Genomic DNA, 15,031 nt, shown 5'->3' with positions numbered 1-15,031 from the left:
TGATACTGACAGTAAGTCTGGTTACAACATGGAACAATTTTGTTGCTTGTCTCCAACACCACCAAGAACAAACCTGCTTCTGTAAGAATATGACAGCCCCCCCCAGGCAAATGCTGCTGCAACATCACAAAAAAAAAACCTAAGGAATTCTGGCATTTTATCTTCATCTGCCAGGTTCTGTGTACGTCTTTCTCTTAAATTCACCAAGTCATGATTACAATCACCCGTTGACCTCACTTGTTTGAAACATTTAATATTTTTAACATTTCCAGCCTTAAATTGCCCCGTCCCAACTTTTTGGGGGAATGTGTTGCAGGCCTTAAATGAAGGTATGGATGTATATTAAATAAAATGACACTGACCACACAAAATATTAATATATTGGGTTTATACGGTCTGCAATGAAATAGACGCAAAGTAAATGTAAGTATCACTATTTTTTGTTACCCTCCCAATTTTTTCTGATTTAGGGTTGCAGGAGTTTTGTACAGAAAAGTACCAAAATGTCATTTTATTCCTCGAGTAAACTGTCTTATTAATATAATCACTTAACTGTGGATTACTGCACAACAAATTAACAAGCAGTATTGAAGTACCTTTAACATGGCGTGCAAGATAAAGGGATAAATTTGTCTCATTTATTCCATAATTCTGGTTGAGCGTACCAAAATTAGAAATTCATGACTTTTGTTAGGCTCGTTTACTCTTTCACACCAATGTTTAGCTCTGTAGTTGTTTTGTTGCCATTTGGACATAGGTGGTGCCACCTCACCAAACATCTTACTTTGTATATAAAGTGACACATGGGTCCTCATTTATAATTTGCTTTGAGTGTTTTGTAACCTCCACACCCGCCTGGTATCTTCTTCTGTGGTGTCCAACACCGTGAACACACCAACATCCCTTGTATGATTAAAGTGCTCGAGAAGTTCATGGAAAACAGTGACCGGGATGCTGAAGTTGAGGTGTGGGTAGGTCACTTTTGCAGCAAAGTCCCTTGTGTTGCTGGACACGATACCTGCAACAGTCAAAAATAAGGGACAGTGAAGTTTCTACTACAGCAAGCAGAAGGAGACATCAACACTATTCTCTGTTCTTGAGGCTGCACAGAGCATTCCATGGTCATCAAACACCCCCTGCTGATGAGCTGCTGAAAATTCAGAGAACCATACCGAGCAGCTCCCCGGAGTGTGTGCGCACCACAGCACCCCCGCTGGTTCCTGCATGTACTGCACAAGTGGTCTGAAGCATGACAGGTTGGTAATTCAAGGTGATGGATTTGGAGAGGATGCCACAGGTCAGGGATGGACCACAGCTCTGCCCCAACCCGCCATAACCCACCACAACCACAGGCTCACCTGCAGGCAAAGAAAACCAGCTCAACACCAAATGTAGCGCTATCTGATCCATAGACTATATTCAGGTCTGAACACTACAGAGTGAAACAAATCATTAACTTTGAGTAAAACTGACACCAGACCTGGGTAGAAACACCGAGCCAGCGGTGAAACCACAACTTTAGGCGCTGAGTCTTTCATCTGTACCACAGCTAGGTCATACGGTGAAGATGCTTTAGTGGAAAACAGCACATCACCCACGACATCATGGAATCTGTGAGAGGGGAAAGAATGACAAAAACTGCACATATTCTGCAGTGTTCCTGGCAAATCTGTGCACGCTCTTCTCATAAGTGTGTCAGGTGCAAACAGACTGCAGCACTTCATTCCAAAAACTCCAAATGCTTTCTTTGTTTGTTTGTTTTGTTTTACCCCAAAACTGATTGGTCCTGAAATGGAGGTGATGACTTTAATCAAAAACACCTGCTGAGCAAACTGGCCTGAATGAAATCCTGCAGAATTTTGTTTTGTGATGGAACACATATATGCAGAGTGGCACTCTTAAAGCTCCCTCTTTTTTAACAACCATAATCACATTAAAACATTGGTAGCAATCAAACCTTTCATGATTGCTTTGTGAGAAATCATTTTTTGTCACCCCAGTCTGAGGTCAAAAGCGCTCTAGAGCAGGTTTTCATCCAGGATGTCTCTTGTGCATTGCTGCATTCATCTTTCCCTCAATCCTGACTAGTCTCCCAAAGCAGCAGAAATGTTTATGTACCCTTCCCCAGATTTGTGCCTCAAGACAATCCTGCCTCAGAGGTCTACAAACAATTCCTCTGACTTCACGCTTAGTTTGTGCTCTGACAAGCACTGTCAGCTGGAGGACCTTACTACTACTACCTACTTCCGGGATGCACTGTAGCTCACGTCAATTAACCACAGATTTACATACCAGCTATTTTATGTGCTTGTTGACTTTAAACTTTAATTCAAGGGGTTTCATTTATTTGTATGAATCCACAAATACAGTATGTTGCCTCTTATAAAAACTAAATTAGGCAACTGAAATTTTTCCACTGCTTCTGGTTGCCTGGCACTTCTGGTTAATCTTCCAGCAACAACTGACTGAGCTGCCAGATCAGTGGTAATATAATCAGGCCTTCATTAACCCAAAACTAGATTTGGACAGATGGGCACTGCCGGAAATAGTACAGAGATGTAGCTAATAGATCAATCAATTAAGACGACATCTGATAATTACTTTTCTATCAATAAACTAATCAATTACAGCTGTTTATCCAATACAGATCAATGGATGCACATTTCCAATAACTCAAAGGTTACTCAGCATAAAGATTTTTTTTTTTTAGAATTATTTCAAAGTCCTGTCCTGTACAGAGTGAGACATACTGGATATTCAGATGGGATAAAGACAATGAGTCTGTTATCACCTGTCCCTGTGATGGAACTTCAATGTGACAGCTGACTTCCCGTCAACAACGTGCCGACAGGTCAGAACCAGCTGTGAGGAGACAACAACACCGGAGCCCCAGAACAGTCCACTGTCCACCAAGCAGACAGTGGGGAATTTAACGGCCAATGGCTCCAAGTGTGCGGCGGAGCTACGGATGCCTGTTTCTCCGGGATAAAGCCTCATATCTCGGAGTGGCTCTTGAACGGTCTCGCAGCGGATCACGTTTCTGAAGATGAAGTCGACAGAGCAGACGAGCGTGAGGCCGATCCACTCGTTGGCCTTCCAGCCAAACGGGGAGACCACCACCCCGATGAGGCACACACGGTCAGAACCTGTGAACGCAAACAGCCCTCCACCCTCTGTGCCAGGTAGGCAGCGGGCATCAGTGAGGATGACAGTGTTGTCCTCACCGGCTAGATTACTGACGATGCCCCTACTGAGGGTGCTGATGAAGAGATCTACGCAGAGAGAGCCAAAAGGCGAACCGCATGCAACGACTGGGCAGCCTTTACGAAGACAGGAGCTGCTCTGCCAAGGGATGACCCCTGAATTTGGGGGGTTATCCGTCACATCTGTCTGGATCACAGCAAACCAGCTGAGGAACTGTGCATCTTCCATCAGCTCCTCATCACCGTGGAAACGCCACTGGTCAGACTCTTGGAAAACAGTCTGTAGAGTGTGTCTGAACTCCAAACAGTCGACCAGCACCAGCAGCCGGGCTGTAGCTTCACGGTGGTGCTGCTGCACCGGGCTCGGGGTCGTGCATGCTTCCTGTGCACACCGGTTGGTGTCTAAATGTCGGTATGCCGAGAAGCTGACACTGATGTGCAGTCTGTTACTGAAGGTGCACGGTGGCAAGAAGCTGCAGTTTGCACAAAGGGGCTCTTTTTGGGAAATGAAACGGGCAAATGGGAGAGCAGTGCAGATCACTGTTCCAGTCTGAGGATGGACGATGACTCCGCTGCAGCTCACAGGTTCAGAAAAAGAATCTGAGACAGTCACCACACAGCAGAACCTCCCCACGTCCTGCAGCTCCATCAGGCTGCTGCACACGTGTGCGCAACCACAGCACAGCCAGCAACTCAGAAACCACTAAAGACCAGTCACAACTAAACTCCTTCTCCGAGCTAACGGACTCAATTCAAAGTCACTTACAGTACAACTTCGTAAACAAGCAAGTTAACTTCCGTGTTGGGTTCCTACTTCATCTTCCAGTGCCAGATTGCAACTGGCATTAGTTGCACAGCGCCACCTACTGCACGGGAGAGTGTATAATTAACTCCTTCTTCTTCTTGGTTGTCGGAAGGCTAGGCACTGTCAGTGCAGTGCTGCCCCCGTCAGGTCATAAGACACATAACACCTATTAAATGTCAATGAGATAGATACAGCACCCCTATATATAATTAACTCCTAGAATCTAGAACGAAGATAAAGCTTCAGTTTTATCCTTTTCCATGCCTTGCTCTCCCAAAATATATTTTATTCTAAATGCCATATCTGATTTTATATATATAACATTTTATTACTATTAGCGCTTCTCAAAGTGATTGACCACATTCAAAGCTTTGTAACACTGCCATCGAATCTATACATAAATGTTTCCAAAGGCAACATATTAAGACATCCAAACTAAACGATATGACGTAAGCAGCTCTGAACTAATGGCCAAGGCGAAAACAGCTTATTAGTTTTCTCAACGGGCGTTTGTCTCCTTCCCATAAATGTTGATACACATTTTACATCTATTTAAGTCAGAAATATTAATTACTTCGCTCCACCCAATGCATTTTGTGGCTGTGTGTGTCCATTTGTCATCTGTCTGTCTGTGTGTGTTCACGGACGTTGTGTATGTGTAAATGTAAATAAAAGTAGAATGCAATGATTTGCAAATCCTCTTCAACTTATATTCAACTAAATACACCACAAAAACAAAATATTGAATGTTCAAACTGATAAACTTTATTGTTTTTGTGCAAATATTTGTTCATTTTGAAATGGATGCCTACAACATGTTTCAAAAAAGCTGGGACAGTGTTTATTTTTACCACTGTTACATCACCTTTCCTTCGAACAATGATGTCTCTGTTGTATTTTGCGCTTCATAATGCGCCACACATTTTCAATGGGCAACAGGTCTGGACTGCAGGCAGGCCAGTCTAGTACCCGCACTCTTTTACTACGAAACCATGCCATGCAGAATGTGGCTTGGTATTGTCTTGCTGAAATAAGCAGGGACGTCCCTGAAAAAGACGTTGCTTGGATGGCAGCACGTGTTGCTCCAAAACCTGGATGTACTTTTCAGCATAGATGGTGCCATCACAGATGTGTAAGGTGCCCATGCCATAGGCACTAACACACCCCCATACCATCACAGATGCTGGCTTTTGAACCTTACGCTGGTAATAATCTGGATGGTCTTTTTCCTCATTTGTCCAGAGGACACATCTATGATTTCCAAAAACAATTTGAAACATGGACTCATCAGAACACAGCACACTTTTCCACTTTGCGTCTGTCCATTTCAAATGAGTTTGGGCCCAGAGAAGGCGGTGGCATTTCTGGATGTTGTTGATGTATGGCTTTCACTTTGCATGGTAGAGTTTTAACTTGCACTTGTAGATGTAGCAACGAACTGTTAAACTGACAATGGTGCCACGCGGTAAGATCATTTACACAATGATGTTGGTTTTTAATGCAGTGCCACGCGAGGGATCGAAGGTCACGGGCATTCAATGTTGGTTTTTGGCCTTGCCGCTTACGTGTAGAAAGTTCTCCAGATTCTCTGAATCTTCTGATTATATTATGGACTGTAGATGATGGAATCCATAAATTCCTTGCAGTTGAATGTTGAGAAACATTGTTCTTAAACAGTTGGACTATTTTTTCATGCAGATGTTCACAAAGTGGTGATCCTCACCCCATCTTTGCTTGTGAATGGCTGAGCCTTTGGGGATGCTCCTTTTATACCCAATCATGACACTCACCTGTTTCCAATTAGGTGTTCTTTGAGCAATCATCAACTTTCCCAGTCTTTTGTTGCCCAGTCCCAACTTTTCTGAAATGTGTTGCAGGCATCCATTTCAAAAGGGGCAAATATTTGCACAAAAACAACAAAGTCTATCAGTTTGAACACTAAATATCTTGTCTTTGTGGTGTATTCAACTGAATATAGGTTGGAGATGATTTTCAAATCATTGTATTCTGTTTTTATTGACATTTTACACAACATCCCAACTTCATTGGAATTGGGGTTGTATATGCAATGGTTTGTAACAACCAAAACCACAGATACGCAGTACCGGTAGCTGAACTGGAAAATTGAAAACTGATGAAAAATAGATTTTTTTTCCGCCTGAAATTTAAAAAATACTTTTTTAAGCTATTTTTTTTTCAAACACGTTTCTTGAAAAAATAATATGCAAGTACATATTTTTACCATGGGAGGAAGGCCTCCAAAATACACAAGCTCGGTGGATACAGGTTTAATATTTCATATACATTATGGCACAGTTATCATTATCCAGATTTAGGATTAAAACCTGCTCCTGCGACATATTTTAACATGCTTTGGGATGAGTCTGGACTTTCCCATTCGTGCTGTGACATGTCCAGCTTAAGTAAAATATATGTATGTCAAAGCAGGGCTGAGTTATTGGACTGCTGTGCATGTTGTGACATGTACTGGCTGATGGCACATCATTGAGAAAATACACTGAACAAAAACACAAATGCAACACTTTTGTCTTTGCTCCCATTTTTCAAGGGCAGAACTCAAAGATCTAAAACATTTTCTATATACACAAAAGACCTATTTCTCTCAAATATTGTTCACAAATCTGTCTAAATCTCTCAGTAAGCACTTCTCCTTTGCCAAATTAATCAATCCCACCTTACAGGTGTTGCATATCAAGATTAGGCAGCATGATTATTGCATAAGTGTGCCTTAGGCTGGCCACAATAAAAGGCCACTCTAAAATGTTCAGTTTTATTCTTTTTAACATATTAACAACAATCAATATAAGAATGTTGGAAAAATAAATCATTTATTCTGATCAACCATCACACATTTTAAAAACAATAACATCCTTATAATGAGAAGTAACATCTTGAACACTAAGCAAGATTTAGACTACAATGGCACTCAAGGAGCACATCTTTCACTACAGTGATGCCAACAGCACTATTACCTTTATCACCCAATGGAAGATGGTGGTCAGAATTTTGAAGACTTTTCTTGTTGCTTTTTAAGCATTTATGATGGGACAATAATGAACATTTACTGCAATAATCAAATTACAACATTGTTTAAACATCAGGATCACAAACATGGAAATGAACAAGCTTTATAATGTCACAAGGCAATAATGTTAAATATGGTGCAAATAAGTGCAAATATGGTTCCATACGTTCGGTACCATTGCACTCTGCACATATGTGCGCACGCGCATGGTCACACACACACACACACACACACACACACACACACAAACGCACGTGTCCAGACATGAGCATGCATGCACATGCACGTATGCCCATACATGGATGTGCACGCACGCACGCACGCCCATACATGGATGTGCACGCATGCACACACACACACACACACAACGTGCGCACGCACACACACAACAAATCCACTACGCTGTCTGGAGGTGCTGGTCTAAGTTAAGGTCTAAGTTAGTTCTAAAGCTGGTCTAATTTCTGACATGATTTTTTTTTTCACTGCGCTGAGGATGTACACAGTCTCTTTTTGGCAATACACGCATGCACAAGTGCTGACCCGGTTGCATGTGTGTGCGCGCCGGGGGCAATGACTCTGAGGAGACATGATTTGATTGAACTAAGTGACGCTGCTACTTCTTGTAACACATACACACACACACAATATCCACTCTGCTGTAAATTGTCTGGATGCATGAAGACCTGTTCAGATGAAAAGCTGATGTGATTTTTGGCTAGACTGAGCTACAGTCTTTTTTTCTTTTTTTTTTAATGGAAGTCCGAAGTCAGTGCACAGCATCACTGGACTACACATCACAATTTGGACTTTAGCAGCAGTGGAACACCAAAATGTAAGTCCCTTTTCTGTTGATTATAAATGAATAAAATATCAAATGACAAGTATCTATTTTAGCCGTTATATAAAAGAAATAATGAATGTTTTTACATTCTTTCAATGGAACGAATATTTAATTCGGTGAAAGCTGGAACATACCATTCAACGAGGCAAAGCCGAGTTGAATGTATGTTCCAGCGTTCATCTCATGAAATATTCGTACCGTTGAACTCATAAACATTCATTATTTGTATAATATAGCATGACATAATACCAGTGGTTCCAAAACTAAGAGATCAGTCCTCCTAAAAATGGCCATACACTAAACGATGACACAATGCCACACTGCCATATCATAACCATAGACATAATGCAGCAGCATATGGCAGAAGAACTGCAGGAGAACAGTGCACATAATAATTTTGCGCTCTTTACAGTAGTCTGTTCCTTGCAGGAGGGCTGAGGTTGTATGGAAAACTTTTACAGTCCCATGTGTGGTCAGTGCAAACATCCTGAGTAAAATTCCATCTACAATACATCCATGTTTTACTGCAAAATGCTACAATGTGCACACGAGACAGTCAGGTCCATATGTAGCTGAACAATGATGCAATTTTTCTCATTTTCATTTCATTTTGCCTCTGTGCACGACCGCAATGAAGCTAAAATGAAACAAAAAATATGTGCATGTGGTGTAGATTTAATACATGACATAAACTAAACAATGTATGTGCTGACTGTAGCCTTTAAACTTTGAATCTATAATTGATGATGAGGAAGAGGAGGAGAACGTTTCCACAAACAGCGGGAGAAGAAGAAATTAAATATTTGGGGTCAACTGTTCAAAGTAATGGAGAGTGTGGTAAAGAGGTGAAGAAGAGAGTGCAGGCAGGGTGGAGTGGGTGGAGAAAGGTGGCAGGAGTGATTTGTGACCGAAGAATATCAGCAAGAGTGAAGGGGAAAGTTTACAAGACAGTAGTGAGACCAGCTATGTTGTACGGTTTAGAGACGGTGGCACTAACAAAAAGACAGGAGGCAGAGCTGGAGGTGGCAGAGCTGAAGATGTTGAGATTCTCTTTGGGAGTGACAAGAATGGACAAGATTAGGAATGAACATATCAGAGGGACAGGTGGCACGGTTTGGAGACAAAGTCAGAGAGGTGAGATTGAGATGGTTTGGACATGTGCAGAGGAGGGAGCCAGGGTATATAGGGAGAAGGATGGTGAGGATGAAGCCACCAGGCAGGAGGAGAAGAGGGAGGCCAAAGAGGTTTATGGATATGCTGAGGGAAGACATGCAGGTGGTTGGTGTGACAGAGAAAGATACAGAGGACAGGACGAGATGGAAACGATTGATCTGCTGTAGCGACGCCATAATGGGAACAGCCAAACGACAACAAAGAAGAAGAAGAAGAAGAAGAAGAATTGATGTGGATGCACATCCCTGAACTGTCCAGAAGGTGCCAGTGTTCAACAGATGGCAGCACAGCATGTGTTTTCCTTTTCATGTGGACTTTATAACAATATTTGAGTTTGTGGTAATTATCAATACCGATAAGTTTTGTTATCATCCCCATTCACACGTTTCACCCTTCATTTCATTTCTCTTCTTTACTTTCCTGTTCTTACTGTATAATTCATCTTGTATTTTGTGATGGTTGTCTTGTTTTTTTGAACTGGTGGATGTTTTGTTAAAAAATACACTGTTGTGATGAAACAGGAAAAACCCATGAATCATGGGGCGAGCACATCAGTCAGACATGTAGTAGAAGAGGCATCTGTCAAAAATAGACTTTGTGTATATTCTTGGTGAAGGAGAGAGGGGCTTCTGGGGCACCCTTGAATTATATGACACTGCAAATTTTACTGGAATGGCCACGAGAAGATCTAGCAGTCAAGCACTCATCTAAAATTTTTGCTGTATAAGCCCTACACCGTTACCTGTGCAGGTAATGTGTGTAAAATTTGTTTTTCTGTCTATGGCCACTCCGAGGTTCTGTGGATATGTCCTACACACCCACATGCGATGAAAAATATGATACTGGTCAAGTTGCACAGCTTTTTCTTTCTTTCTTCACTCCAGTAAGAGGTTTCTACAAGGAAACCATCCATCTTGGTGACATACTCACTTGTTATTGAAGTCCAGTAGACCTATAACATTATGGTATTTGGCGACGGATGAGTGTGTCTGTGTCATCAAGTGCAATTATGCAGTGTGTGTGCCTCGCTGCCTGTAATAATATGCTTACAACAACACAATACGTGCCATGATGGATGAAATATGGCACCAGATGCGTTTCAGAAATTCTGAACATGCTCAAATTCTTACGATGTAGTCCCATGTCACGACCACAAGACTTTCTTTGTATTTTGCAATACGGCCTGTATTTCTCTACAATCCTGCTGTAACACAAGTTCATAACTACACGTTGTAGTGTATGGCCAGCTTTAGGAAGCACAGAATCATTACAAGGGGGTACATTAACTACTTCAAGATCATTGCAAAATTATCATGCTTCAGACAGAAAAATTATACAAAAGATAGAGAGATTTTTGGCACGTAAACATCAGAGTTCTCTTCCATGTTTTGTCAGTTATGCAATTACATTTTTCAATTTTTCAACATATACATATGTAAAAAATAAAAGGGCAGGGCCTGAACATGATCAGGTTACCTCAGTGAAATTGCACTTAATGGTATGTTCTAGTGTCCATAATAATGTTAGCGGACAATTAAAAATTACACAGGCTAGTTGGAAAAATATACATTGGAGTGAGGGTGACTAAGATATGTTCTACTTCAAAACTCGTGGAGCAACAGACAACATTTGTGAACACCATCAGCTAAAAATACCCCCAGGTCACAAATTAATTCACAGCAATGAGGTTTCCCGTATGATCCTGAGACATCCTACAAGCTACAAGTAAAGGCACTTCACTGAAATATAAACATTATTAAATATACTTGACTGCACAATACAGACTGATAAGTCAGTCAGGCATATACAGAAACAGCTGTGGTATGACTTATATGACCTTCAGATTGATAGATTAAAAAAAACACAAAAAAAAACAGGTTCCCCATTGGTGCCAAATCTAATCCAGAAATGTCCTTGTCTGCACAAACTGTGTGGCAAACCAGATTACCTATGAAATTAAGTGAAGTCAGTCTATGTACTGGGAAAGCCAGCGAAAACCATCTCCATATCCCTGTTTCTTCAGCACACTACACATGAAAACTTCCAATGGCCTCAAATTAAGCTCTTTAAGCGACACTTTGCCCTGAAAAGAAAAGAAAAACACACCTAATAAAGAGTACAGACTTTAATACAGTTTATAATCTGTAGCTGGTGCTGGCACGTTGACCTGTACAGGTATAATCTGACAAACCAACTGAATGTCTCTTAACTGTAAGCATAACGTCTCATTGTGGAAGCTATGCACCATACAGAGGGGATACGATAATATCCATGTTTGACCTTTTCATCATATTATTTAAATCTTAACACCTGTGTGGCAGAAGATGCCAATCTTACACAAACTTATTACCTTTCCAGTTGTGTGTCCATGAAGACCAAACATTTCTTTCAGTGCGTCCTCACTGATGGCCTCTGGACGGTCAATCTTATTCCCCAGGATGAGAACAGGAACGTTAGAGATGGTGTCATCTGTCAACAGCGCCTACGCAAAGGACATCCCACATACAATAAAGTCATCCTATCTATGAGTAAAACCTCAGAGCAACCTTTAAATACAGTTTGAGGAATCAATGAACTTACATCCAGTTCAACTTTAGCCTCAGTTAGTCGCTCACGATCAGCACAATCCACCATGTAGACTATACCATTTACGGCTGGGAGGTAGTTCTTCCAGATCCTTCGTGCTTTGACAAAAAGCATAAGTTATTCACATGTCCGAGTATGACACATGCTGTATCACAAGGTGCATGAGTTACACTCTACGACACACCTTGCGAGTGTCCTCCGAGGTCAAAGGTTGTAAAGGTCATTCCGGCAAGAGTCAACTCCTCAGATGCTGAGGAACACAAGTATCATAAGGACTTTAGATACGTGATGGAAACCTAATAACAGGTTAAATCCTGAGCTGAAAACATGTCAAATCACTGGATACTTGGATGTAGCGTAGGCACATGTTGTCCAAGCCTGTCGTCTCTGAGCATGTACAGTAGCGTTGTTTTTCCAGCATTGTCTAATCCAAGGAACACCAGCTTGCCAGACTTCTTGTACAAACCTAAGGACAGGAACAAACTCAAGGTCTTGGAGGAACCTCACAAAAACAATACCCTCCACTCTGCCATACTAGTGGCTTGTATGTATTAAATATGTATTGCTGATAGTAAATATTTTGTGATGAAATATCTGAATTAAAGTGCTGAACCTCTGTACTGGTGAGGCCAACATGTTTTATACATGGGACTGACAAATATACTGGTAATGTCTCCCCTTGTAGATGTTAGGCTGGAATTCTTCATATTGTGTGCTACCACTGTGTGAAGCACGGTGGAAAGCCATAAACCAATTTAGGAAGACTTGTTCTTAAAGATTCAATGTCTTATGATGTATAAAATAAAACAAAGTCCAATTATCTCCATTTGAACACGTCAGACCAGAACTGGTTTTAGGAGGAGTTGTGCTTACAAGACTCTTGGACAAACAGGTAGCATGATTCCACATAACCATTTGTTTGGGGGATATAAATATACCAGTTATTAGCACCGGATAATACAATGTTTTGTTTTTTGCCCTCAAAACAATGTGATTTCTGTACGTCAAACAACATATGACATTAAAAAGATGTTGGCATACCTTAGACAGTTATTATATTTTGTTGAACTTCAAGTGTTATACTTTACCTAGAAGTTGTAAAACGCTGCTGAAACTTTTGTAGATCCAATCAAATATAACAGACATTTTTCCCAAGACTGCCTGTAATACATAGAACAGAACTGAAATTATTTCCTGTGGCACAATGAGATGGTATACATCACATTCATGGTGTTTGGGGAGGTCAAAAAGCAGAACAGGTAGTAGCCAAAAAACAACAACAAAAAAATCCTGATTCCTTTGCACTTACATCAAAATAACATCATAAAGTAACGTGGTGCCAAAAGTGTCCCAAATTACCTCAGAGGAGCGACTGGCAAACTTATCAATTATCAGATGTTTATCTCATCAAATCTGGGAGTATACACTGATGCCATGCACCATGAATCAGACCTCAGTACTGGTTGGCAACCACCCAATATGACACGTGGTCCATCCCCACCTCTCAAAGTAACCAACTATCTGCTGCAGCCAGGTGAAAAGTGGCCATCCTCTTAGCCTTCTCCAGCTGCTGGAGTTCTCATCACTGAGGCACCTCTATGCTGAGAAATGTGCTACATGGTCAAAATATTGTAGATGATGCTCCAACACCATGTAAGTGATATTACTCATCTGAGTCTCCCTCCATTAATCTTCACAAACCCAGACACTTTGATTCCTTACTCAGCTTCTTAAGTACTGCAATCAAGGTATCCGTTGATTCTGCAAAGGTCACAAGCTGAATAACCCTTTCTTCATCAACAAAGGGACCTACAGCAACCCCTTGGTTTCCACAACACTACCCCATTCAGCATTTTCCATTGAAAAGATGTTTACAACACATCTGTGCTTACCACTGAAGACATTTAAAATAGCTCAATGGTGAGCTTGTTCACTATTTGTAGACTGTTTTTAACCATGATTTTCAGTACTGATATTTTTTCCATACTCTGCAATGTGCAAATTATACTAATAGAAGGTGAAAATACCACCCAGTTTTCAAGCATAAATATTGTGTCCCACCCCATTAAGTGAAGCTTTGCAAAACCTGGTTCACTTTGATGTAAACATGTTTTTAGATGTATTGAATGAAAGCATAACTTTTTTGTTAGGTAAAGACAGACATCTACCATGAAACATCTTAGCAGACAAATATCCAGCTATTTTTTGGTCCCTTAATGCTCAGTAGTCCTCCAATCAATTTCTACACTGCTCACCCACTTTGAAATACCAGTACAGTGGACTCCAAAAGTATTGGAACACTTGGTATTTGACACATTTTAATTTGTTTAAGCTATTTCAAATACAAAAAAAAAAAAAAAATCTAAAATTATCTTCCCTAAACTCAAACTGAAAGCAAATCTCTACAACTTGATATATTAATTAAAAATATAAAAGCCAAGATGATGGGTTGCATAAGTAATGGCACACTTTGGTAGAATATCTGTAATACCTGAGGAAAGATACCCAAACGAAGTAATACACTTCTCTGGCTGTGTGGGAGAAATTGTGCATAGTACATGTTTGTATTTTGTATCCCCAGTTATACAGCTTCCTGATGAAGTGGAAAAGAGGAGGGTTTTCTTTCACCAAAAACATCAAATCTAGGCTTGCATCTCAGGTGTACCTTCTGTCAAATTGTAGCTGAACTTTCGGGTCTTTTTAAGAAAATTCTCCTCTTTACCAGGTGAAGGGTGATGAAAGCCACCTCACTGTTCTCCTTCTTGCACAGTCACTCAGTTTTTGAAGACATATTCAATGACTTGGAAATGTTCATGTATCCATCCCCCGACTTGTCTGAAGAAAACTGGCAATGAAAATGATTATTTACAGGTACTATACCAAAGCGTTCCATTAATTATGCAACCCGTTGGCTTCATTTTTAATTAATTTATATCAAGTTGTAGAGATTTGCTTTCAGTGTGAGTTTAAGGGATATAATTTTAGAATTTTTTTTGTATTTCTAATTTTTGTATTTGAAATGGCATAAACACATTAAAATGTGTGAAATACTAAGTGTTCCAATACTTTTGGACAACACCGAATACTCTCAAATTAAACCATGAAGTGTGATCTTTATTTTTGGAGCTCTTATTCATTACATGCACAATACTGTATTGAGCTTTGAACCTCACTTATTTATTCCTGACACTGGATTTTGGTGAATTATGGAATATTTCAAATGGAGTCACACAAAATACAAAACATCGCAGGCTCAGCCAAAGCAACAAACAGATTTTAGATTATTTTTAAAAGCATTTACTCTGAGAAATGTCTTCACTGATTCACACTGACCTTCCTTGGTCTATTTTTATGCCAAGTTGAAGGTCACTTGATCT

At 40.5% G+C, this 15,031-nt stretch overlaps 2 protein-coding genes across 2 annotated transcripts; both read right to left on the bottom strand.

Annotated features, from left to right (window-relative positions):
- Positions 1 to 810: 810 nt before the first annotated feature.
- tysnd1 (trypsin domain containing 1) lies at positions 811 to 3,945 on the bottom strand. Its single transcript, XM_034185533.1, has 4 exons — positions 2,792 to 3,945; positions 1,481 to 1,611; positions 1,173 to 1,358; positions 811 to 1,018 (listed from the first exon to the last, which is right to left on the bottom strand). Exons 1-4 carry the CDS (start codon positions 3,850 to 3,852, stop codon positions 816 to 818), a joined length of 1,581 nt encoding a protein of 526 aa, XP_034041424.1. The 5' UTR covers positions 3,853 to 3,945; the 3' UTR covers positions 811 to 815.
- Positions 3,946 to 10,429: 6,484 nt separating this feature from the next.
- Positions 10,430 to 12,947, bottom strand: sar1ab (secretion associated, Ras related GTPase 1Ab). The gene is made up of 6 exons (XM_034185559.1): positions 12,743 to 12,947; positions 12,001 to 12,120; positions 11,839 to 11,904; positions 11,649 to 11,752; positions 11,419 to 11,550; positions 10,430 to 11,151 (listed from the first exon to the last, which is right to left on the bottom strand). The coding sequence occupies exons 1-6, from the start codon at positions 12,798 to 12,800 to the stop codon at positions 11,035 to 11,037; spliced, it is 597 nt and encodes a 198-aa protein (XP_034041450.1). The 5' UTR covers positions 12,801 to 12,947; the 3' UTR covers positions 10,430 to 11,034.
- Positions 12,948 to 15,031: the final 2,084 nt, after the last annotated feature.

Source organism: Thalassophryne amazonica, chromosome 13 (assembly GCF_902500255.1).
Source record: "Thalassophryne amazonica chromosome 13, fThaAma1.1, whole genome shotgun sequence".
Lineage (NCBI taxonomy): Eukaryota > Metazoa > Chordata > Actinopteri > Batrachoidiformes > Batrachoididae > Thalassophryne > Thalassophryne amazonica.
This window is presented reverse-complemented; position numbering and strand designations above follow the sequence as displayed.

Coding starts and splice junctions, on each gene's coding strand:
- sar1ab (XM_034185559.1), bottom strand. CDS start 12,800: ATGTCTGTTATATTTGATTGGATCTACAAAAGTTTCAGCAGCGTTTTA. Junction 12,121..12,742: donor CAGCGTTTTACAACTTCTAG/GTAAAGTATAAC, acceptor TCCTGTCCTTAG/GTTTGTACAAGAAGTCTGGC. Junction 11,152..11,418: donor ATGGACACACAACTGGAAAG/GTAATAAGTTTG, acceptor TTTTCTTTTCAG/GGCAAAGTGTCGCTTAAAGA.
- tysnd1 (XM_034185533.1), bottom strand. CDS start 3,852: ATGGAGCTGCAGGACGTGGGGAGGTTCTGCTGTGTGGTGACTGTCTCA. Junction 1,612..2,791: donor AAGTTCCATCACAGGGACAG/GTGATAACAGAC, acceptor CCCCTCTCACAG/ATTCCATGATGTCGTGGGTG. Junction 1,359..1,480: donor GGCTCGGTGTTTCTACCCAG/GTCTGGTGTCAG, acceptor CTTTGCCTGCAG/GTGAGCCTGTGGTTGTGGTG.